This window comes from Erythrolamprus reginae, chromosome Z (genome assembly GCF_031021105.1).
Source record: "Erythrolamprus reginae isolate rEryReg1 chromosome Z, rEryReg1.hap1, whole genome shotgun sequence".
NCBI lineage: Eukaryota > Metazoa > Chordata > Lepidosauria > Squamata > Dipsadidae > Erythrolamprus > Erythrolamprus reginae.
Window position 1 is genome coordinate 90,592,558 of NC_091963.1, and position 22,940 is coordinate 90,615,497.

Here is a 22,940-nt window from a genome sequence, read left to right on the forward strand (position 1 = left end):
CTATGGAATGTGGTGTTTACCTTCGGTACAAAGGAAGGATCTAACCGAAGCACCACTCTATCTGGGTAAAATATGCAGAGATCTGGCCTCACCGATAAGGCCGACAGCTCTGACACTCTGCGTGCTGACGTAATAGCCACAAGGAAGGCTGTTTTCAGGGAAAGTAACCTAATCGGTATAGTCCTCAATGGTTCGAAGGGAGGTTTAGTTAGAGCTCTAAGCACCAATGTAAGATCCCAGGATGGAAATCTCCTGACTGGTGGGGAATGTTTGTTTGTGGCTCCCTTAATAAAGTCTCTAATCCAAGAGTGTTGAGCTAATGAACGAGACTCTGATGTTTGAATCATGGTGGAAAGGGCTGCCACCTGTCTTTTCAAGGTATTAGGGGCTAGACCTCGCTCTACCCCTGCTTGTAAGAATTCCAAAACAGTAATTACAGAAGCTTCCCTAGGATCCTGAAAATCCTTGTCACAAAATTTACAAAAGGCTGCCCAAGTTGCCTGATATATTCGAGAGGTCGATGGGCGCCTGGCGGCCTGCATGGTATCTATGACCTTCTCTGGTAAGTCTAATTGTTTTAGTCTATGCCTTTCAAGTGCCAACCTGTTAAGTGCAGCCATTGGGGGTCCGGGTGTTGTAGGTTCCCCTGGCTGAGAGAGATGATCTGATCCGGGATTCTCCACGGAGTTGACACTGAAAGTGGCGAACCACGGTCGGCGTGGCCAGTGAGGTGCTATCAATATTACTTCTGCTTTCTTGTGAAGAATCTTTTCCACCACCCTCGGGATGAGGTTCACGGGGGGAAAGGCATAAAGAAGACCGGGGGGCCATGGTGACCATAGAGCGTTGGTCCCCTCTGCCCTTGGGTCCGGAAATCATGCGTAGAACCTCGGGAGCTGAGTGTTCTGGCTGTTGGCAAACAGGTCCACTAGGGGAACTCCAAACCTTTGGGTCAACTCATGGAAAATGTCTGGGTCGAGTCTCCACTCTGACGGATCCAGAATGGCCCTGCTGAGCCAATCTGCTTTGGTATTGCTGACTCCTGCAATGTGCTCCGCGGTCAGCGAGACCAGATGGGTCTCGACCCAGTTGAAAAGACCTGCAGTCTCCTCCATAAGACGCTGCGACCTCGTGCCCCCTTGGTGGTTCAAATGGGCTCTGGTTGCCACATTGTCGGTTAGTACTAGCACATGTCTGCCTTTTACCATGGGGGCAAAGGCTAGTAGGGCTAAGAACACTGCCGTCAGCTCGAGGAAATTTATGTTGACCGGAGATAGGTCTTCCATAGTCCACAGCCCTTGTGCCATATGTCGTCCAAGATGGGCACCCCATCCATATAAACTGGCATCCGTGGTGAGAATGAGACGGTCTTGTGTGCGAAAGGGGGAGCCTTCCTGAATCGCTCTGGTAGTCCACAACTTCAGAGACTCTCTGACTCCCCTTGGTAGTTTGATTGTTCTGTGCGAATGACTGACCTTGGCCCTTTGAGCTGCTAGAAGAAACCACTGGAGCCCTCTGATATGGTGTCTGGCCCAGGGTACAATACCTATGGCTGACACCAGCGTCCCCAAAACTTTGGACAACAGTGCTAGCAGGACCCGTCTGTGGCGGCCCAGGTCGGTAACTAGACGATGAATATTCTCCTGTCTTTCGGGAGAAAGGGTCACCGTGCCTGATAAGGTATCTATGATTGACCCCAGATGTTGTAGTCTGGTCGCGGGAGACATCTGGCTCTTCTCCACGTTGATGGTGAAGCCATGGGCTTCTAATGTCTGCACTGTTCTGGATAAGTCCTCCCTGGCCTGACTGGGGGACCTGGACAAGATAATTATGTCGTCCAGGTAGGCCATCAGTTTGATGGAATGAGACCGAAGATGGGCCGTCAGTGCGTCCAGCAACTTGGTAAAGGTTCGTGGGGCTGAGGAGAGGCCAAAGGGCATGGCCTTGTACTGGTAATGGATGCCCTCTGAACAGAATCTGAGGAATTCCTGATGTGTTGGATGTACAGGCACGTGGAGGTAGGCTTCTTTTAAATCTATTGAGGTTAACAGATCTCGGGATCGGATTGAGGGGAGGATAGTTTGTAAGGAGTGCATGTGGAACCTCCTGTACTTTATAAAGACGTTGAGCTGTTTTAAATTTAGTATCATCCTGTATCCTCCTGATGTTTTGGAGACGAGGAAAATTCTGGAATAAAATCCCTTGCCTTCCTCCTGTGGAGGTACCTGCTAGTAAATGTGCAATCTCCTTGCGGATTTGTTGTCTCTTTTGTGGATCCCGGATTATTGGGCATTGCACAAACCGGTGTGGGGGTCGCCCTATGAATTCTAGACGAAGTCCTCTTGATACGGTGGCTAAAACCCACTTGTCTGAGGAAGTGAGTTGCCAAGAGGGACTGAAGTGTTGTAGCTTCCCTCCTATCGGCAGAGAACTGGGCGAGTCATTTGGAACGACAGTACCCTCTCTGGTTGCTTCCCCGAAAGGGCCGCCTTGACTGTTGATAGCCCCTTGGGCTATCCTGAAAGGATCCACGATCACTCCTGAAGGATTGCTGTGGATATTGGCTCTGACTAAAGGTTCTCTGCGTTTGTCCCGAACCAGTGGATGGATCCCAATGGGGATTCTGGCGCCTCGAGTAAGGAGTGAACCTGCGGTCCTGGCGCCTGTTGGCTTTGGGTAGGACTTTCCTCTTGTCCTTGTCCTCTATGAGGACTTTGTCCAGAATCTCTCCGAAGAGCATTGATCCTTGCAGGGGGGCTGAGGCTAGTCGCCATTTAGATTTTAAATCCGCTGGCCAATTCCTTAGCCACAGCAGTCAGCGTGAGGAAAGCGTGGAAGCCATGCTTCTGCTGGCGAACTTAGCCGCGTGGAGGGTAGCGTAAGCGGAAAACTCGGCCGCAGCCAGTAATTTACTTAGATCCTGGTGAAGTCTGCCCTCCTCTGGGCCAAGGCATGACTGCATCTCTTGCAGCCACATTATGGAGGCCCTATTGAAGAAGGAGGCTGCGGCAGCCGCTCTGAACCCCCAGCTAGACATTTGGTGTGTCTTGCGCAATAGGGTTTCCGCCTTCCTGTCCTCAGGTTTTAAGCTTTCCCCTGTCTCTGATGGCACCAGGGAACTAGATACCAGCGTGACCACTGGCTGGTCAATGGGAGGAAACTCCAGAAGTTTTTCCACCTCCTCATCGAATGTATAAAACTTTCGTTCCAAATTAGATGGTCCCTGGGCCGCTGCGGGGTGCTGCCAAGGCTTCTTGACTCCTTCAACAAAGATGTGCGAGGCTGGAATATGGTCAGACTCGGGTTGGGGTTCCCTTAGCAGGGCAGCTGAAGTCTTACCGGCGTCTACTTCTGGTGTTTTAGCTGTTCCCTGGAGGTCCATCACCTGCTTTGCTTTGAAAAGTAGAGTCCTAAACAGTGCAGGCTTGAACAGGCCAGCAACCGGCTGCTGTTCCGGTGTGTTTTCATCCTCCAAAAACTCATACTCTCTGTCACTGTCCTCGCCCAAAGCCGGTTCTTCCGAAAGAGACCCCAATCCCGAGGGGGGCGGTACTGGCCAAAGGTTCTTTGCCTGAGCCTGTGATGCACGATGTGTGTATTGGCCTGCTCCGGCGGTCACTCCTTGAGAATAGGCGCTGGCGATGATTTCCTGTAGGTCAGGTGGCATGTGTTGCCATGAGCCAGTCTGAGACCTCAGCCCCGCCGCTGTGGGAGTAAAGGTGGCTGAAGGTGCCTGGGAGCTCCGCCTTGCAGGGCCTGCTGGCTCAGGCCTGGTCCAAGATAAGGCTGGTGATGGGGCCGCCTGTGGCAATGTAAGAAATTGTCCATCTGGTGACCAGTCACCCTCTTGGAGGGTCCCCATGTGTCCAAAGGCCGACTGAGGGGTCATAGGGTCAGGTGTAGAAACCTGCCTCTGAGTCAGTGGCATTGGCGAGGGGGAAGGGTGCAGGGCTGCCTCCAATTTCTTTTCCAGCGCTTTAATGCGCTTCTCTGCCTCCTTTAGAGAGGCTCCTGAGGCAGGAGATTGGGAGGATTTGGATCTCTCCTTATCCTTCTCCTTAGCTTTCTCCTTAGGCACCATTGGGGAGCTGGATTTCTCACCACCGGGTTTATCATCCATCTTACTCACAACTTGGTGGTCTAGATGCGCTGCCCGGTACAAACTTTTCTCCCCAACGCTTTGTCACTGCTCGTGGAAAATGGCGTCTGGTCACCCTGCCCCTTGCGGTTGCGCAGTAGAGCCCGAAGCTCAGTTCGCGCCTCTCAGCTGCCGGAAACCCTTCCTGTTGGCGCCTTCTGGGTTCCATGGGGGAGCCTTCCAAAATGGCGACGCCCAGCTTTTTCGCGGGCTTTTTGCGCCTTCCCCACAAGCCGCCGCCAATTCGGACCCACGCCGGTCCGCTCTTGTCCTCCTCATCCGGCCCGGTATGGCCCCCTTTCAGGGCAGCCACGGCCACGGCGGCGGTGTTTTCGGCACTCGCCGCCCAACAGCTGATCGGGGCTCTGAAGCTCTTCGCGGAGCCCTCCGGGGTATTCCAGCCCTCGAGCCTCCCAGTGGGGGGGGGGCGAACCCCCCCACCTTCGGCTCGCAGTCCTCGTTTGACCGCGGAGGCCAGTGACTCCGGGCTGAGGTGCTCCTCTTGGGGGTAGTTCCCTCGGAGGGAAACAACCCCTAAGGAGATCGTTGGGGGTGTTGTCCGCGGAGGACAGAGACCCCTTCATCCAACATTGATCTAACCTGTGAGGAAACAAAATAAACAACATTAAACAGGTAATTACCGTCACTTTATTCTTAAGCAAAACTCAGTATGTCTCTACTCTGGGACTGAGTTTTTAAAACTGAGCTCATGGGGGACTGCAAGGGGGCGGTACCTATTTATTATGCTAATTTTTACTCAGTCTCTACCAATAGGATTGGTTAAATACCCATGTTGGACTCTCCTTCCAGATGCAGTGGAGAAGCAGTGGCCGGATTAGGACTCTGGGCTGTTACTTCAACTGGGCACCGCTTCTTTGGCTGAGGAGACAAAGGGGAGAGTGTGGCTGTCCCCAAGGGCTCCAGAGGAGGAGGAGGAAGGGGGGCATCTTGTCAAGGGAGCCTTGTCTGAAGCCGAAGCGCCGGGATTCTCCTTTGCCATCACCAAAAACCTTTAAGGAGGGTGGAAGCCCCATTGGTTGACAAGCTGCCAGGTAGCTTCCTGCGCATGTCAATCCACCCACGAGGCTCACTCCGGGCAGCCTGCGCTATCTTCCCACCCCTCCACCCACCCCCAAACAAAGATCTGAATGCCGGTAGTAGTAAAGCAAAAGTTTTGGGCTTGTACGCATTATTCGCTTTTCCATTGATTCCTATGGGAAAAATTGTTTCATCTTATGAACTTTTCACCTTACGAACCTTGTCCCAGAGCCAATTAAGGTCGTAAGACGAGGTATTACTGTACTGTTAAAGCATGCTGTCTAAAACTAATTATATTTCCACCTTATCAAAACATATGGATCTTTTTTATCCTGAGTCATAACTATTAATTTAAATGATTCACAGAACCAATTTGTTTGGACTCAAGAATCAAACTGGCTCTGGGTAATCATATCAGAAGTTGAATACATGAATGGATGAGTCACATGGTGTTGTATTTTGAAACACTATATAAAGTAACAGAAACCCACAGTTCAAAAGTTTTCAAAATTCTAATATTAGTTTTCAGCATCAGTCCTATGGATCGCAGCAAGCCATTTTGGCACAGGATAATGAAAGATATCAGAACTCTGGCTACTGAGTCAGTTGCAGAACGTATTTTGCTTGACAAATTATCTGGTGTTTTTTTAAAAAAAAAACCTATTTATCTCATGTCCTCAGCAGCTGATAGAAATAATGGTATTTTACCATACATACTTTTTGAAAAATTATTTTTATTGCTTTTAAACAATAACAGAAATCAAAGGGAAAAAACCGAAATACAAAGATAAATAATGCAAATGCATACAAAAACTACATATAAAAATTCTTTAAAATGAAAAAAAAAACAGAAAAGAAGAAACGAAATACACCATAACAATTACAATTCTACATATAATTATCTAATATAAACATTATTTATATATTTCTAATTCATTTATACAATTACCATTCTTTTGTAATTTACTGTATTTTGAGTAAACATGTTTCATATTTCATTTTATATAGAGTCTGAAAGCAGTGACCTGGCTGCATTATAATAAATGTTAAACTAATGAACAATTGTTACTTTTTCTAAAAGAGAATTAAATTCAATAGTGTTTTACTGGTTCTTAAATAAAACCACAAAATACTATATCATTATTATATTGCTCCTTGACCTCTCAGCGGCCTTCAATACCATCAACTATGGTATCTGGTCGTTCACAGTTGGTGTTAGTGGGGAGGGCAGAGGTCCAGCCTTCAGCCTCTCCTCTGTGGGGTGCTGCAGGGGTCTGTTCTGCCCCCCCTGCTGTTCAATAGCTACATGAGGCCGCTGGGCGAGATCATCCAACAGCATGGGGTGAGATATTATCAGTATGCTGATGATACCCAGGTAGTTATACATATCCATTCTATGCCAATTCAGTGAAGTGGTGGATGTGATATGCCGGTGCCTGGATGCTGTAAGGATCTGCAACAGGCTCAGGCTCAACCCAGATAAGACTGAGTGGCTTTGGACTTTTCCTCCTAAGGACTATTCGATCTGTCCATCCATTGTTCTGGGGGGTGGGGGGAAACATTGCCCCCCTCAGATAGGGTCCGCAACTTGCGTGTCCTCCGGGACCCACAGCTGAGTTTTGACCATCACCTTTCAGGTTCACCTGGTTCACCAATTGTGGCCCTATTTGGACCAGGAGGCTCTCCGTACAGTCACTCAGGCCTTCATCACCTCCCGTCTTGATTATTGCAATGCGCTCTACATGGAGCTAACCTTGAAAAGTGTTCAGAGATTGCAAATAGTCCAGAATGCAGCCTCAAGAGCTATCATGGGTGTACCTCGGTACACCAATATAACATCTTTGCTCCGTGAGCTGCACTGGCTCCCTATTAGTCTCTGGGCACAATTAAAGGTGTTGGTTAATACCTATTAAGCCCTATATGGCTCAGGGCCAGACTATCAACGGGACCGTCTATTGCGACATACCTCCCAGAGACCAATAAGAGCTCACAGAGTTGGCCTCCTCCGGGTCCCATCGACTAAGCAATGCAGGTTGGTGGGACCAGAGGGGGGGCCTTCTCTGTGGCTTCCCCAGCTGTATGGAACCAACTTCTGCCCAATGTCCGTACTGCTCCCACCCTGCTGACCTTTCGTAAGGCCACAAAGACCTGGCTTTGCCGGCAGGCCTGGGGGCCATAAATTTACATCCTTGATGGCCAAATCTATGAATGGTGTGCATGTGTATGACTGTGACTGCCTTTTTAAATAACTGTTTATGTGGTTCTGGTTTTAGATAATGTTTTAGTTTTAGATAATGTTCAACTTCCTTTTAATCCCCTTGTATCTATTAATATTGTATTTTTATTATGGTTGTAAACCGCCCTGATTCCTTCGGGATTGGGAGGAATAGAAGTTGAATGAATGAATGAATGAATAATAAATAATCATATTGTGATAATTAAAAAGGCTACAGAAAGGCTACAGAAATCCCTTCTCTGTGGGGGCCCCAGTCCTCTGGAATCAGCTTCTTCCGGAGATTCATACTACCCCCACTCTACTCGGCCTTCTGCAAGAATCTTAAGACCCATTTATGCTGCCAGGCTTGGGACCATTAGACTCTTGCCCCCTGGCCAATGAATGTGTTGAGAGAAAGTGGATTGAATGCAATGACTGTTTTTTATGGTTTTGGGGTTTTTTAGATTTTAAATTTAATTAATTGGATTTAAGATGTTATATATTGTTCTATTATATGTTGTAAACCATCCCGAGTCCCCAGAGATGGGCGGCATAAGAGTCCAATCAATCAATTAATCAATCAATCAATCAATCAATGATGGTTTCAAGTAGCTAACAAATTGGGAAAACCCTAAAACTGGTGCTCATAGATTGTTTCTTGCCAGGAGGATAGTACTGGTCTATTTGAAATTCTTAAAAAGTACAGATATGGCTCAGAACTGTTAAAAAGAAAAACTGTAATAAAATCTCCCCCAAAATAATAATTTCTTACCTTAGACCCAATTAGTATGTACAACCACTGGATGGTTTCATTGTGATTTATTACTCCGTTCATCCCATCAACATACAGCATAATTTGTCCCAGTGCTAAAGAAACAAAAGATGACTTTTAAAAATTGCCATATTTAATAATTTGCTATTACAAACAGAAACATGCAATTAGCAACTGTAAATTAAAAGGGGTCACTGAGTTGATCAAGAGCCAAATCTTGCTCAGACTGAAATGGAAGTTTTTCACAACCTAAACACAATTTATCCTACTGGGATATAGTAGCCCTAGGCATACAAATATTCATTTAGTGACCATATGAATTTATGGCACTGAAAAAAGTGACTGATGACTGTTTTTCACAGTAACAACCACTGCAGCATCACCATGGTGACCTGATCAAAATTTGGACACTTGATAACTGGCATGTATTTATTATGGTTAATGTTCTGGGGTTATGTGATTAACTTCGGACCAAGTAGAATCCATGTTCTCTTAATAATCATGTTACTAACTTAATAACTGAGTGATTCATTTAACAATGATGGAAAGAGTTCATAAAATGAGAAAACTGATTTAACAACTATTTTGTTTAGCAATGGAAAGTTTGGGCTCTATTTTGATTATAAATCAAGGTCTACCGGCAATGTTTCCTCTAAGGTGCGCACCTGCATGGTGGCACACCCAAAACCCAATCATGGCGCAGGGTTTCCAAAGGCTGCACAGAGGGGCGCCGTTTCTCCCCGCTGGACAGCTGATCTGCCCCTCCCAAGTTGTCGGGCTTGTGGACGGTTGTTGTGCTGTTTGAATCACTGCCGCTTCAAGCAGCTGCCTAAAAGGAAGGGGTTCCCCATGGATAAAGACAAAAAACTCCCTGTGTCACTCCTTCCCATGCGAGGATGGCATGGGGAAGGAAGCACAGTGCAATAGACAAAGATCGGCTGGATCGGGTAAGACGAGACAGAGCGGCTCCATCAGCGCGTGTGCAGAGCGACATTGGGGTGGGCCTCGAGTTTAAGTAGTCTACAACATTGGCTTCTCCCCCCCCAGCGTATGGCAGGGCGCAGAAGTTAATTGCTTTCCAAGTGTACACAGAAGGTACACAGAAATGAGAGTAGAGACTTGGAGAGTGAAGGAAGGAAGGAAGAGCGAGGTATAAGCATAGGTGGGTGTGTGCCCCTCCCCGGGGATCTTGCTGCATCTGAGCAAGCTGCTCACATGCGGGAAGAGGAGGGCTCTCTTCCGGATCTGGTATGGGGTGCGGCTGCGATGGTAGCGGCAGAGGCAGGCAAAGAGCTGTTTTTTTCGGGGAGGGGCCGGTCCCCTCCACCACCCTCTTCTCGGTGCCGGTCAAGTGCCATCCAGCAGAAGGAAGGAGGAAGAGGAAGAAGAAAGGCGACCTCACAGAGGGGAGCCGAGGAAGAGCGATCTGTGCTTTCATAAGCTTTCCCTGCTGGATGGTCAATCTTTTCCTGCTGAATAGTGATTGACCATCCAGCAGGGAAAGCTTATGAAAGCGCGGATTGCTCCTCCTCAGCTCCTCTCTGTGACGTCACCTTTCTTCTTCTTCCTCCTCCTCCTCCTCCTCCTCCCTTGCCTGCCAGGTTCTGTCGCTGCCACCACAGCCGCACCCCCCACCAGAAGAGAGCCTGCCTCTTCCCACGCCTCCCTCCAGGTCCTGCAGCCCTTGCTTCTGGATTACTGCGAGAGAAAGAAAAAGGGAGAGGAAAAAAAGAGAGAAGCAGAAATGAAGGTGAGAGAAATGAGAGCAAAAAGGAAGAAAAAACAAGTGAGAGAGAGAAGGGGAAGAGAGGGAGAAGTATACAGAAATGAGAGACCTGGAGGGAAAGAATGAGAGAGGGAAAAGAGGGGAAAGAGAGAGAGAGAAGTGAAAAGAAAGAAAGAAAAGGAAAAAAAGAGGGAGGGAAAGAGAGAAGTGGAGAGGAAGGAAGGAGGGAGGGAAGGAAGGAAAAATGGAGGGAACAAGGAAGGAAAGAGGGAAGGAAAGAGAAATGAAGAGAACAAGGAAGGAAGGAGCAAGAATGAAATGAATGGAGGGACAGAGGAAAGAAAGCTTTTTTGGGAGGGGGTGTAATTTTTCTTAATTTTTCTCTCAACATACATTCAAACAATACAGTACAGAATCTAATTTTCCATGAATAAAATGCAGTATTTTGTTAGTAACTAATATCAATCATCCAAAAAGTTGCAAAAGTTTTTTTTCTAATTTTGTCATCCAGTTACATACATTTTCTTTTAATTAAATTCCCTCCTTAATGTTCCTTCAAAAAGTATATTATATATTATAGATAATATAATATATTATATTACAGAAATTATATTTCTAACTTATAGGGGCTGGACAAAAAAAATGTAAACACCTTGAAAAATCATCAAAATATCTTTTAATATGGTGTTGGTCCACCTTTTGCGGCAAATACAGCCTCAATTCTCTGAGATTTTAATTCATACAAACTGTGAATTGTTTCCAAAGGAATTTTAGCCCATTCTTCAGTTAAAGCACCCTCCAGTTCTTTTAGAGACGATGGTGGTGGAAATCAACTTCTTACTTGAATCTCTAAAATCGACCATAAATGCTCAATAATGTTGAGGGGTCCGGTGATTGTGGTGGCCAGATGAGATGCTAAACTTCATTAGAATGTTCCTCGTGCCATTCTTTAACAATTCTTGCTCTATGGATTGGTGCATTATCATCTTGAAAGATGGCATCCCCCTCTGGAAACAATTCTTGAACCATAGGATGAATTTGATCAGCCAAAATTCCTAAATAGTGATGGCTGTTAATTCTTCCATGAAGGGAAATCATTGGCTTGGCGGATTTCCAAGAAATAGCACCCCAGATCATCACTGAACCCCCGCCATGTTTGACGGTTGGGAGAAGGCAGTCTGAATGAAATGATTCTTTTGGCTGTCTCCAAACGTAAACACAGCCAGAGGTTGGAAAAAGAGTAAATGATGATTCGTCAGAGAAAATCACATTTTGCCACTACTCGAGGGACCATTTCTGGTGGTTTCTACACCACTCTAAACGCTTTGAAACATTTGTCTTTGAGAGCAGAGGTTTTCTAATAACAGATTTTAAAAAAAAAACATTAAAATATGTCAAGTTTTGATTTATTTGAACATGTTCAAACATGATGCCCAAAAATCAAATGTTTCCATTTTTTGTCCACCCCCTGTATTAACCATTATGCCAAAGTGTTTCCTTCTTTCTTTATACATTTTCTATAAACCAAGAAAACCTTGAATAGCCAATCAGATGTTAACAAAAGAAAATTAAAAACAAAATTGAAACATATACGAATTTCAGACTTCTTCCCCCCCTCTAAATAGTACATTTACCTAATACCAAATTTAAAAATTATTTCAGCCCATCTAACATTTAGCCAGTTAATACTTATCTACATTTCTTACTTAATTATTAATCTTACATTTCAGTCAATTAGAGAAAAGAAAAAAAGGGGAAAAAATCTAAATATTCTCTATTTTCAATCAATTAAAAATCATTAACATCTTTAATCTCCCCAACAATTCTAAATTCAATTCCGTTTATGCATTAATCCAAATCAGTATCACCTACTACATATCTTATAATCAATACTTCTAACTTTATTAAAACAGATCAGCAATTCCTAAATTCAAATAATCTCCACCCCGAGTTTGCGGAGAGGGGCGGCATATAAATCCAATAAATCTAATCTAATCTACTGTATTTTTCGGTGTATAAGACGCACCAATGTATAACATGCAGCTAGATTTTAGAGGAGGAAAATAAGGAAAAAACCATTCTGAACCAAATGGTGTAGTATTACATTGTCTAATAAAATACCAGTGTAGCAGAATACTTTTTACAACCATGTAAACTTTTTTAAACCATGTATACTTTTTAAAACTATGTACACTTTTTACAAACTTCCCTACAGCTGGAAGCAATGCTATATCCATCCATTATGTTGATACAGTAGTACTTCTACTTAAGAACTTAATTCGTTCCATGACCAGATTCTTAAGTAGAAACGTTCTTAAGTAGAAGCAATTTTTCCCATAGGAATCAATGTAAAAGCAAATAATGCGTGGGAGGAGGAGGAGGAAGAAGAAGAGGAGGAGGACAGTCGCTGCCGAAGGAAGAAGGTGAGGTGAGAGGAATAAAAAACTCCAAAACTTTAAGGCTAAAAAAAAAAAAGAGGAACTCTGAGGCAGCGAGGAGGAGCATGCGTCTCCCATACACCTGGTGTGAGGCTGCCTCCCATACACTGCGCCAGAGAGAGAAACCCAGGTGGGCGAGAAGGGGGAACCTCCCGCTCCTTTGACCGAAAGGCTGCTGCTGCTGCTGCTACCTGCTGCCTCTTCCTTCCCATGCTGAAGGGGTCCCCTCTCCTCTCGCTCGTTTGCTTTGTAGCCAGCACCTTTCCTTCTCTGTGGTGACTCCTTGGTTTGGCTGAAGATGAGTTGATCAGGCCTCCTTTTGCCTTTTCGAGCCCAGACACTCCGTGAGGTGTATGGGAGACAGCGCGAAGGAGTCACCACAGTGAAGTGGTTTATTCCCTCTCCAAGTGCCCAGAGAAAGGAAAATGCTCTGTTCACTCTGAGCTGCCAAAGCCTCCTTAAGCACCACTGAAAAGCTCCTCTGACAGCCCAGAAAAGCCTGAGATGGCCGAGATTAAAGGGGGAATGGCAGGAAACTGGCTGGGCCTTTGTGCTGGTCTCAAATTTCCTGGGAAATTTTTCCGGGCTTGGGTTCTTAAGTAGAAAATGGTTCTAAAGTAGAGGCAAAAATATCTTGAACTTATCTAGAAAAGTTCTTAAGTAGAGGCGTCCTTAAGTAAAGATACCACTGTATTATATTGTAATCTGTCTTCTGAAAAAAATGAACACAAGTAGCTATTCAAATGGTCAGCAACCTCCTTATTCCCATCAATGTATGTATTATCCCAGTATTAAGCTTTGAGATGCTGCAGTTTTTCTTCTTCCTATCACTAATATATCTGAAGAAGGTTTTATCCCCCTTCTTTACAGATTTGGCAATTTCTTCCTCTTTTGAGGCTTTAGCAGTATATATTATCTGTTTCACCTCCTGCTTTCTCATTTTATATACCTCTCTGTCATCTATACTTCCAGACTCTTTTTATCTCCTATAGGCAGATTTTTTTTATTGATTATAGCCCTTACATAATTACTAAACCAAAGCGATTTCTTCTTCCTTTTACATTTAGTTATTTGCCTTACATACAGTCCATTGGGCGCTCACTCCTACCGTTTTATCCTTCCCTTTTAATTCATTATTTAAATATTCCCCTTATTTCTGAGAAGGGAACACCCATTTCCCCTACGAGAGGAGAACACCCATAGGCTCATTTCTGAGAGGGGAACACACACGCCTCATGGGTCCCAGGCAGGTTTTGGGTCATACAAGCCAGGTCAGCACCATCCTCCAGGAGTAGATCCCGGATCAGGGGGGCCTTATTGCCATCTGCCCTGGCATTGAGGAGGAGCAGCCTGAGACCAGGGCCCTGATTTTGTCTGACACCCACTATAAGGGATGAGCTTGGAGGGACAGAATGGGGAATCACTTTCAAACAGCAAGTCCTCATTCCCTTTGGCTCCCATCATACCTACCCCTCCCAGTCAAGACCATGATGGCCTGGCTCACTCCGATTCCTGATGTCTCCCCGATACCCTACTGACCTCCCAACTTCTTGGCAGATCTACCATCCCATTCATACCAGACCAGGGATAACAATTGAGCCTCCCCCTATTTCTGTTAAAACTCTGCAGGGGGGAGCATTGGTCTTCATCCCCAAGTCTCTCACTCTTCCAAGCCAAGTAGTCAACCCATTCTTAACCAAAACCACACAGACACACATACACACACACAAAGTAAATAGTCTTTTTTCTTTCTAAAGAGACAAGAATTTTCTTTCATTTCTCTTTATTCTGTATTGTGAGAATTATATGAATATTTCCTGCCCTCCTTTAATTACAGAACGTCTACTTCTTTTGAAGTGAGAAAAATTATCTATACTTTGTTGTAAAGGTCAAGCTATAAAAGAAATTTAGATTATAGGAAAAATAAAAACAATGGCACTGAAAAAAGTGACTTATTACCATTTTTCACAGTTACAACTTTCCTGTATCCTCATGATAATATAATCAAAATCAGATGTTTGGCAACTGGTTCATATTCATGACTGTTGTTATGTCCTGAGTTCATTTAAGATCTCCTTTTGCAATCTCCTGACAAGCAGTCAGTGGGGAGCCAGATTCACTTAACTGTTAAGTGAACTGATTTTAACCGATTCTGTTACTAAGTTAACAGCTTGCAGCTATTCACTTAACAGCTGTGTCAAAAAAGGTTGTAAAACAGGGCAATACTCATAAAATAAATGTTTCACTCAGCAACCGAAATTTTGGGCTCAATTGTGGTCTTACGTTGAGGACTATCTGTACAGCTAAATCAGGCATGCAGTGGAGGTAGATTGGAAGTCAATTTGTTGCTGGCAGAATTGAAGGCGAAATTCTGAGAATTCCAAGCTTGTTGGAGAAAACTCAAAGGGACAAGGATTTAAATAGCTTAGAAATGGCCGTAAGGATAAGTAAAATCACACAAGGCCAGCTGGGTGACTTTAGACCAGTCATGTTTGCTTCGAGCTTCTTTGAAATAGGCAAAGGCAAAGCACTTTCAAAAATCTTGCCAGGAAAACTATAGAAACCAGTTCAGGCAGTTGGTTTCTGTATGTACACACACAAATGTATGTATACTGGGCACAGTGAAAAAAATTATATAGATAAAGCATTTTTCTAAAGAACAGAAAAATATGAGGAAAATTAAAGGGATGAAAGCCATTCCGAGAAATCAGAGATGAATTTCTTTTGAAGAATAGAATTTTAAAATGTAGGAAAAAATTGGAAATTATCAGAATAGATTGTCGGGAAAAGACAAGAGAAAAATATAAGGAATAAGGATAAGCCTCCTGCTGCATGAGTCTCAGCAATCAGTTAGATTAGGTCATACAGAGTCAGCCTTCTCCAGGCCCTGTCAACTAGACAATGTCGCTTGGCGGGACCTAGGGGAAGAGCTTTCTCTATGGGGGCTCCAGCCCTTTGGAATCAGCTCCCCCCAGAAATTCACACTGTCCCCACACTCCTCACCTTTCATAAGAGTCTGAAGACTCATCTATGCCACCAGGCTTGGAGCTATTAGACTCTAAACTCCTGGCTGATGAATGTAATATATGTTTGTTGTTTGAATGGGAATGATTGACTTTTAATGTTATGGGTTTTTTTAGACTAGCTAGTCTAAGTTAATTGGATTTAGAATACAGTGGTACCTCGGTTCTTGACCACAATTCGTTCCAGAAGTGTGGTCGAGAACCAATTTGGTCGAGTACCGAATTAATTTATCCCATAGGAAATAATGGAAATGGGTTTAATTGGTTTCCAGCCCCTATTTCCTTTATTTCCTATGGGATAAAGATCTGAGGTCTAAGCACTCCAAGCTGTAGTAAGGGTGGGGGCAGCTGCAATACCGGCAGTTTCGGGGGGGGGGCTCCTTTCCTCAGTGGTTCGTCTTCTTCCCTTTAAGCAGTTACACCAACTTTCTCCTTCCCGGCGGCGGTGACGGCGGCGGCTTTCCTTAGAGCAGCAGCAGCGCCGGGAACGTGACATGAGAAAGGGAAGCCGCTGAGGAAAGGAGCCCCCCCGAAACTGCCAGTATTGCAGCTGCCCCCACCCTTCCTACACCTTTCTGCTCCAAGCTGTAGGAAGGGTGGGGGCAGCTGCAATACCAGCAGCTTCAGGGCCCTCCTTTCCTCAGTGGTTCGTCTTCCCTTTAAGCAGCTACACCAACTTTCTCCTTCTCGGCGGCGGCGGCGGCGGCTTTCCTTCAAACAGCAGCAGCGCCGGGAATGTGACATGAGAAAGGGAAGCCGCTGACGATCCCGACGCTGCTGCTGCTCGAAGGAAAGCCTCTGCCGCCATTGGGAAGGAGAAAGTTGGTGTAGCTGTTTAAAGGGAACAAGACGAACCACTGAGGAAAGGAGGCCCCCTGAAACTGCCGGTATTGCAGCCCCCCCCCCTTCCTACAGCTTGGAGCACGACTGGGAGGGTGTTTAGTGGGCGGCTAGGATGGGCGTGTAGGATTCTGACTCCCATTCCTTCTCACCCTGTCCCCTCATTTTGGATAATAAACAAAATTTTCTGTGGCTGTTCGGTATCCGAATTTTTGTTCAGATACCGAAGCAAATTTTTGCCGAAAATTTTGTTTGGTATCCGAAATGTACGAGAACCAAAGCGTTCGAGTACCGAGGTACCACTGTATTTGAATTGTTTTCTTTAATATGTTGTAAGTGGTCCTGAGTCCTCGGAGGGGGGGGCGGCATATAAATCCAATCAATCAATCAATATTATTCTAAAATAGTAGAAATGGCATATTGAAATTATAGTTTACAATGAACTAAGCAAATAGAGAGCAATAAACTATAAGTTGTTATGTGAAACACATGATTATGTGTTAATCTAGTTTGATTAATTTCTGTACCTCTCAAGATGTAATTCTGGTAGTTCTGGTCTGCCTCAGCTCCCACTTTTATTAAACAAGCCAGGCCTTCTGCTATAACAAATTCATGAACCAAATCCTTGTCATCCTGTAAGGGAGAGGACAAAGGGAAAAAAGACAAATGATACATTTTATTTATTATTTATTTATTTATTCGACATCTAGGCTGCCTATGTAAGCCGCCCTTCTATGTAAGGGCAGCTTACAAACAATATAAAAAAAACATATTGTAACATATTGAAAATAAAGTGGCAGTGGTTTTCAACATTCAGTCATATCTGACTTGGCAACTTTATAGGCAAATGCTCTTCACGCTATCCTATCAAACACAGTTTCTTTCAGTCGTTCGTATCAGCTTTGATGGTATCAAGCCAGCATACTCTTTGCTTGCTTCTTTTTCTTGTTTTACTAAGCACATACAGATTGCCCTCTTTTAGCAACTTTTTCTGCCAAGGCAGTGATGAAAAAGCAATTTTACAACCAATCGTTGCATCTGTAACTTTTTAAAGTCCATAAAGCAAAGTAGAAGAAGGATCATAAGCACAGTTGTGATTCTTTTAAGAGACTGATTAATTTAATGACTGAGTTGTTAGTACCAATTAAGGTTACTAAAGGACCGCTGAACTTACCTGAATAGTCTTCTTGATGCACTGCGAGGAGAGTCCAACATGGGTGATACTTCAACCTGATTGGTTAGGGACTGAGTTAAATTAGAATAATAATTAGCTTCACCATATAGCTACCCCAATAGCTCAGTCAATAAAAACGAAGGAGTAGTGCAAACAAACACTTTATTAACTCAACGATAAACAAACAACTGAGCCCCTGGACCAACTGGCCGGGTTGGGTTTGGACTCTCCTCACAGTGCATCGAGAAGACGGTTCAGGTAAGTTCAATGGTCCTTCTCCAATGCACTGCTGCAGAGAGTCCAACATGGGGTATACCCAAGATTAAGATGACAGGGCGGGAGAAGGCTGGACCAGGGACGTATGTGTTTCACACACCCGCTGCAGCACTCTTTGCCCAGTTTATAATGTTTAATAAAAATATTTGGAGTGGTCCAAGTGGCCGCTCAACAAATGTCCTCTAGAGGAGCCTGTACGATCCATGCCGCCAATTTTGCAGCACTCCTCGTATAGTGGGCAGTAATGTTCCCAGGAACCGGCAAGGACTGTGATTCGTAAGCAGTCACGATACAGGATTTTACCCAACGGTTAATCGTCATTGTTCTGTCGGGCTCTCTGGTAGAATCCTCCCGAAAATTCACAGGTACAAATTTCAGACACGCACACGTTTGAAAATTCAAAAGAATGTTCTTTATAACGTAAATTCACTTAAACTAAGCACTCTTTTTGTATAGCAAAGAGCACTCGTCTCCAAACAAACTGGTAATTTGTACAAGTCCCTTATCAGTTCTGAGATACTTAGCTTGCAGCTGTGATGCAATTCACAGTCATTCTTCTTTCACAAAGTGAAACACCCTTTGTTCTGCTTTAGTTTCAAAGCGGGGAAAAAGCAACACACAAAGGTCGAAATCAGCAAGGCAGGCATGATCAGATAATCCTCCACAATGGCCAAACCCACATGCTGCTCTTTATAGCAGCCTCAGTAATTACCACAGCCCCACCCAACCACAGGTGGCCTCATTTTCTTTGATAATAATCTCTCAGTTGCTGCCTATGCATCGCTCTCCGCATGCATGACTGTATCATTAACTCTTGTTCTGAATCCAAGGAGGAGAGAGATAATTGATTTCCTTCTGAGCTGTCTGCCACACTCTCCTCCTCCCTATCACTCATGTCTTCTTGGTCAGAGGAGCCTTCATCAGCAGATTCCACTGGGAGCAAAACAGGCCTGCGGTATATGGATGTCTCCCCCACATCCACAGTCCTTGGGGCAGGAGCTGGGTCAGAGCTAATCACAACAGTCGTAGAAGACACTTTAGCACCCATAGAAGACGGTGTGAAGGACACAAATAGGGCTTCCGTTCTATGGTGTGGAGAGGTTCGCTGAATGTAGATCTTTAAAGCGCGATGCACGTCCAGCTTATGCCAGTGCAGTTCCAATGGGTGCGCACCATGGGCTCAAAAGTCTAGTAGAATGAGTTCATTAGCTCTATGGAATAGCAACCTTCAGCAAAAAGGTTGGGTCCAGGCACAAGACTACCCTATTTGGATAGAATACGCATAGGTCAGGCGCCATTCTGCTGGGTGGAGAGTAGACCTGCTCAGCCAGTCGGCCTGCCCATTGTTTACTCCCGAAATGTGTTCTGCTCTCAGTGAGAGAATGTTTCCATCATTGAGGATCTGGATGGAAAATTGATTCCTAGCTGAGGGAGACTCAATGACTCGGAAGACGCCATGGTGGAGAGAGCGTTAAATTCATAAGGTTCGTGAATCATGGCCGACGATCCCAATATGGAGCAATGAAGATGACCTCGGCTCGTTCTAATATTAGTTTGGCAATTACCTTGGGAATAAGGCACCCTGGCAGGAAGGCGTAAAGAAGGCCTATTGGCCATGGGACACTCAGGGCATTGATCCTCTCGGCTCCAGGTGACAGGAACCGAGAGAAAAAGCGAGGAAACTGTGTATTTTGTGGTGTGGCGAACAAATCCACGAGCGGCATACCATATCTGTTGGCAATGTCCTGAAAGACGTCCGTACCTAGGCGCCATTCCGCCGGGTGAAGAGTAGACCTGCTCAGCCAGTCGCCTTGCACATTGTCCACCCTTGAAGTGTGTTCGGCTCACAGTGAGTGTAGGTTCCTCTCTGCCCAGGTCATCAGGACTTCTGCCTCCTGCATCAGCCTGCCTGATCTCGTCCCACCTTGATGGTTTATGTCATATCGAGTGGCCACATTGCCCGTGAGTATCAATACGTGCTTGCCCTGGCTCTGCGTCCGAAGGTTTGTAAGGACAAGAACACAGCCCTCAACTCCAGGAGATTGATGTTTATCTCTGCCAGATCCTTGTGTGTCCATTAGCCTTGGGCCACCTGTGTTTTGGAGTGGGCCCCCCAACCCGTAAGGCTCACGTCTGTGGTGATGACTACTTCCTCCTGTTTCAGGAAGGGGGAACCCCGAAAAAGTGCCGCTGATTGCCATCAGGGAAGGGAACGCTTGACCTTCCTGGTCACGATAACTAAATGTGAGGAGTGGCTGGTCTGATTCCACTGGAAGGGCAGGAGGAACCACTGGAATGGTCTGGCATGCAGGCGAGCCAAAAACACGATGTCGATGCAAGAAACGAATGTCCCTAACACCTGAGAAAGGAAGGCTAATGACACCCGTTTCCGCTGACGAAGATTTACCATGCCACAGATCTTCTGTTTGTGGTCGTCTGACAGGTACACCTCCCCTGCACAAGTGTCTATTATCGTACCCAAATGAGGAAGATGCGTGGTCTGAGTTAGATGACTCTTGTAAAGCCATGACTCTGCAAGACTTGAATGGTAAAATATAGATCCTCTCGCTCCCGCTTGGGATTCTTTGAGAGAATCACGATGTCGTCCAAAAACACCATAAGGTGGATTGAACGAGACTTCAGAGATGCTGTCAGTATGTCCAAAAGTTTTGTAAAAGTCCTTGGGGCGGAAGACAAGCCGAAGGGCATAGTGTGGTAGTGTTGGTTCTCGATGCAAAACCTGAGGTACTTCCGATGGTTGGATGCACCGGTACGTGGAGGTACGCCTCCTTCAGGTCGATGGAAGTCAACCAGTCGCCCCGTCTTATGGATGAAAGGAATACACGTAGGGAGTGCATCTTGAATATCAAATATCTGATGTAGAGATTGAGTTGTTTCAAATTGAGAATCAATCTGCATCCCCCTGCTAGCCCTCTTTGACTTGGAGGGACTGTAGGGCGGAGCTAATTATTATTCTAATTTAATCCAGTCCCCAACCAATCAGGCTGAAGTATCACCCATGTTGGACTCTCCACATCAGTGCATTGGAGAATGAAGACTAATTTTTGGATAAAAAACTGTTCTGTGTTGATGTAACCACTCTTCAAAAAACCATTCACCCATAAACTAAGATGAAAAAGATTGTTGGCCCCCAAGAATGTTTTAGAAGATGTATCATGATCCAAATGATATCAATTTTGTTCCTTTCATTCTCCATTTCCCTAACTACAAATGCTTTAGACCAGTGGTTCCCAACCTTTTTGGCATGATTGATTTCATGAAGACAATTTTTCGACCGACCAGGAAGGAAGGAAGGAGGAGCATGAAATATCACATGCAGAATTTACAGTAGGGTTCACGCTCCTACAAGTAGATCAGGTCTGATGATGTGAGGCGAGCTGAGAGGGTAATTCTAGTGCTGGGGAGCAGCTGCAAATATAGATGAAGTTTTGCTCACTTGCTCGCATGACATTCACCTCCAATGTGTGGCCTGGTTCCTAGCAGGTCATGGACTGATACCCGTCCATGACCCAGGCCCCTCTGCTTTAGACAAAATGAAAAAGCTTTATCTCCTTGTCCCCATATGCATAGATTTTTACTTACTCTGCTCTCCTCCATATGTTTATTCTTCCTAGAATATGATAGAAACTAAACCACCATCTCTCTGCATCAATTGATGTTCCTGCTTATCCATTATGACAATTAAATATATATTAAAAATAATTTTAATAAAGAATGTTAAAATAAAAAATGTTCAAACTTTTACCCAATTGCACTCATTTCACATGCTAGTAAAGTTATGCTTAAAATCCTACAAGCTAGGCTCCAGTAGTATACTGGAGTACAATAAGTATACAATAAGTATAATAAGTATATAAGTATCAAGTAGTATAACCCACATTGTATAACTGACATTGACACATTTGGGAGAGTCCAGAAATACTTCACAAGAAGAGTCCTTTACTTCTCCTCTCGAAACAAACTACCTTACTCCACCAGACTTTAAATATTATGGCTAGACAATTTACAACTAGGTCACCTTCAAACTGATTTAACTGTTGTTCATAGGATCATACACCATAACGTCCTTCCTGTTATTGGCTACTTCACCTTCAACAACAACAAAACAGGAGCATGTAATAGATACAAACTAAATGTAAATCGCTCCAAACTTGACTGCCAAAAATATGACAGAGTGATCAATGCCTGGCACTCACTACCTGACTTTGTTGTTTCTTCCCCTAACCCCAAAATCTTCAACCTTAAATTACCATATTTTTCGGTGTATAAGAGGCACCTTTTTCCTCCCTATAAGAGGCTGATAATTAGGGTGCGTCTTATACTCTGAATGTAGCTTGTTTTTTTCCAGCCCTAACAAGCTGCTAACGATCTTCCCAGCTCTTACCTTGCATATTTTTTCTTTGTTTCTGTCTGCAAAGAATGTTTTCCAAGCCCTAAGTCTTTGCAGGGTTTGTTTCATTACTCTAACTTGCTCTCAGTAAGTTTCTTCCCAGCCCTAACCAGGTGCTAACAATGTTCCCAGCTCTTACCGGCTTGCAAGCGCTTTCATTGTTACTCTCTGCCAAGAATGTATTCCAAATCCAAATTGATTTTTTTTCATTCTTTATTTGCTCCAAATGTTTCTTTCCAGCCCTAACCAGAGGTTAACAATGTTCCCGGTTTTTACCTGCTTGCAAGTTCTTTCAATTTTACTCTCTTACTTTATCCCAAACCCTGTCTTTGTAGGGGTTTTTCCCCCATTGCTTTACTTGCTCCAGATATTTCTTTCCAGACCTAACCAGGTGCTATTAATGTACCCAAGCTCTTTCACTGTTACTTTCTGTGAAGAATGTTTTCCAAGCCCTAAGTGTTTGCAGGGTTTGTTTTATTACTCTAACTTGCTCTGAGTGAGTTTCTTTCCAGCCCTAACCAGGTGCTAACAATGTTCCCAGCTCTTACCGATTTGCAAGCTCTTTCATTGTTACTTTCTGCCAAATATGTATTCCAAGCCCTAAGTTTTTGCAGGGTTTTTTTCCATTGCTCTACTTGCTCAGACTGTTTCTTTTCAGGTGCTAATGATGTTCCCAGCTCTTACTGGCTTGCAAGCTCTTTCATTGTAATTATCTCAGAATAATTTTTTAAAACCCTTGACCAGGGGATAAAATAATGTGCTGAAGCTGACCAGACTAAGGACACTAGCTGGATGAATACCTGGTAAGCAGATTCTTTCCCCTGTTTTCCTCCCCCAAAACTAAGGTGTGTTTTATATTCCGGTGCATCTTATACTCTGAAAAATACGG

The 22,940-nt window shown here is 44.6% G+C and overlaps 1 protein-coding gene across 4 annotated transcripts in view; it reads right to left on the reverse strand.

Moving 5' to 3' along the window:
* The window catches only part of FHOD3 (formin homology 2 domain containing 3), a 363,967-nt gene that overhangs the window by 206,239 nt on the left and 134,788 nt on the right, over positions 1–22,940 (reverse strand). For all 4 annotated transcript variants that reach the window (XM_070728908.1, XM_070728906.1, XM_070728907.1 and 1 more), the window contains exons 5-6: positions 16,718–16,823; positions 8,164–8,258 (exon numbers count right to left, since the gene is read on the reverse strand). In XM_070728908.1, the coding sequence (XP_070585009.1) occupies positions 8,164–8,258; positions 16,718–16,823 (201 nt within the window). The remainder of the gene's footprint in view (positions 1–8,163; positions 8,259–16,717; positions 16,824–22,940) is intronic.